The sequence below is a fragment of the Sardina pilchardus genome, chromosome 23 (assembly GCF_963854185.1).
Source record: "Sardina pilchardus chromosome 23, fSarPil1.1, whole genome shotgun sequence".
NCBI classification, from domain to species: Eukaryota; Metazoa; Chordata; class Actinopteri; order Clupeiformes; family Clupeidae; genus Sardina; species Sardina pilchardus.
Genome location: NC_085016.1, coordinates 13,655,949 through 13,658,448, shown reverse-complemented (window position 1 = coordinate 13,658,448; position 2,500 = coordinate 13,655,949). Strand labels below are relative to the sequence as shown.

The 2,500-nt window shown below is 46.2% G+C and overlaps 1 protein-coding gene across 1 annotated transcript in view; it reads left to right on the top strand.

The window, feature by feature from the left end:
* Positions 1–2,500, top strand: part of pkp4 (plakophilin 4) — a 48,360-nt gene that overhangs the window by 41,533 nt on the left and 4,327 nt on the right. Inside the window, exons 14-17 of the mRNA XM_062528190.1 lie at positions 131–304; positions 716–866; positions 1,258–1,450; positions 2,249–2,333. Coding sequence (XP_062384174.1) covers positions 131–304; positions 716–866; positions 1,258–1,450; positions 2,249–2,333 — 603 coding nt within the window. The remainder of the gene's footprint in view (positions 1–130; positions 305–715; positions 867–1,257; positions 1,451–2,248; positions 2,334–2,500) is intronic.

The window sequence follows — 2,500 nt, the reverse complement described above, 5'->3', positions numbered from 1 at the left end:
CCTTTCATCCACACTTCAGACAGCCCCCCTGTGGAACACCCAGCCATCCCTCCCTCTCTCCCCAGTCTCTCCTTCCCTCTGTGTCCTTTTTTTCCCCTCAATTCTCTCCACTCTCTGCCTCTTTCCACAGTGGGATGGCGTGGGGCCTGTGCCCGGCTTCTCTGGGAGTCTCAAAGGGGCCGAGATGCTCTGGCACCCCTCGGTGGTCAAGCCCTACCTGACACTGCTGGCGGAGAGCTCAAACCCCGCCACCCTGGAGGGGGCCGCCGGCTCCCTGCAGAACCTGTCAGCCGGGACCTGGAAGGTAGGCAGAGCAAAGTCATCGCCGGCCCCTTTCCATCAATGTTTTCCACACATGCTGTGTACTTTCCTGGCAAATGTCTGGCCAGTAAGCCTTATAATAATCCTTATAAATCTATATGGGAGCTGTATAAACACACTTCACATCTCTCTTTCTCTGTCCTTCTCCATCTTTCTCTCTATACAATCTCTCTCTCTCTACCTTCTTTCTATTTTTGTTTTATATTTGGAAATACATTCAGTTTATTCTGCTGTACACTGTATATTCTCATACAGTATATTCTTAATATCCATTGTGCTCAGGGGTGCCTTGTATCTTCATCTCTCCCATGTGTTTCTCTGAATGTCTCTCTCTTCCTCTCCCTTCTCCCTTATCCCCCTGTCCTCCCTTCTCCCTGTGTGTTTGGTTGGCTAGTTTGCGGCCTACATCCGTGCTGCGGTGCGTAAGGAGAAGGGCCTGCCCATCCTGGTGGAGCTGCTGCGGATGGAAAACGACCGTGTGGTCTGCTCCGTAGCCACCGCCCTGCGCAACATGGCCCTTGACAACCGCAACAAGGAACTGATTGGTTAGTCTGTCGCCGGGCTTTTATAGAATATGAAACACAGCTGAAGGGGCCTCAGTAGTCTCTGCCTCTGAGGAAGCCAACCTCTAGTGTCCTTCAAAAGGAATGAGAGCTGAATCGAAAAGTACTTTGTTGCATTGAACGCACTTCCCTTAGCTCCATATCCACAGAGAATACATTAGTTTGTCACGACCGCCCATACGATACGTAGCTCAGGGAAGTACTTTCTTAGTAAAATATCACATGTAAAAAGACTAGAATTGTGTTTGTTTACCACTGGGATCAGTACTTTAATAGATGTTCACATCTTGTTGCTAAACCCTTTAATGTAACTAAACCATAACATTATGTATAGCATACACGTTTGCCACACCTTCTATTCTTTGCCTTTCAGGGAAGTACGCCATGCGGGACTTAGTCACCCGTCTCCCAGGCAACGGGCCATCGCTGCTGTCGGACGAGACGGTGGCAGCGGTCTGCTGCGCCCTGCACGAGGTCACGAGCCGCAACATGGAGAACGCCCGGGCGCTGGCACACACAGGCGGCATCGATAAGCTGGTCACCATCAGCCGAGGACGCGGAGAGAGGTAACTGGGCAGCCTGGCGCCGTGGTGGGCAGCGCCTCACTGATACTCAAGACGGCATGAAATTGGCTAATGGATTGCAAATGATTCATCTAGATGTTGGCTTAATGTAAGGCTTGATGCATCCGATTAAAATCAGTGTCTTTGAAATGACTTAATTACAGCTTTGATGTTAATTTTTTTTAACATCATCTAGGCAATGCTCTTATGCTAGACAACATTTGCTAGGTACCGGTATGTGCTGACGAGGTACTGGCAATATTTCACTGTCACGCGTGAATGTTAAATAAAAAACAAGAGACTGTGATATATTGTACTCTTATGGGTAGGCTACATTGATAATAGGGAAAAAAGTGGAATTATGAATTTTATACCAGAAAGAGGCAGCATATCACTTTAATTTAGTGTCACTTTGCAGATGCATTGCATATTTATGTTCAGTCATATTTCAAATACTTTGTAGCTGCTCACATTGGGGACAGGTAAAGTATTGCTGCTGTATTTTGGCAGCAAATATTTAATCCTTTGGTTCAGATACAGCTCCCACCAAAGCTGTCAGTCAAGCGACTGGACTGTCATAATTAATAATCACCTCCCTGGGGAGCCATTTAAAAGGGTTTAATGAGAGGCTTTACAGGCTTAGGCTATTGGAATCGCTTGGTTTTGTATTGAAATGTCGCTAAAGATTTGCAGCACATTTTTCTTGCTGCTTTTAAATCTCTCTCTTTCTATGCTTTGTGTTTCTTTCTTTTTCATCTTTCTCTCTCTCTCTCTCTCTCTCTCTCTACTTATTCTTGAAAGATACTCCATGAAGGTGGTGAAGGCTGCAGCCCAAGTGTTGAACACACTCTGGCAGTACAGGGATCTGCGCACCATCTATAAGAAGGTGATCAAATGGAAAATCCCTCAAGAAAAGCTTTTCACAAGGAAGTTCATACAGTAACTCTTAGCAGCTCGAAATCCGATAGCAGAAGAAGCACCTCTGTTTTAGAGGGTTTTAAGAACAAGATGTAAAATGTTCAGGTGACTAGACCAGAGAGCCTCAATCTTGTA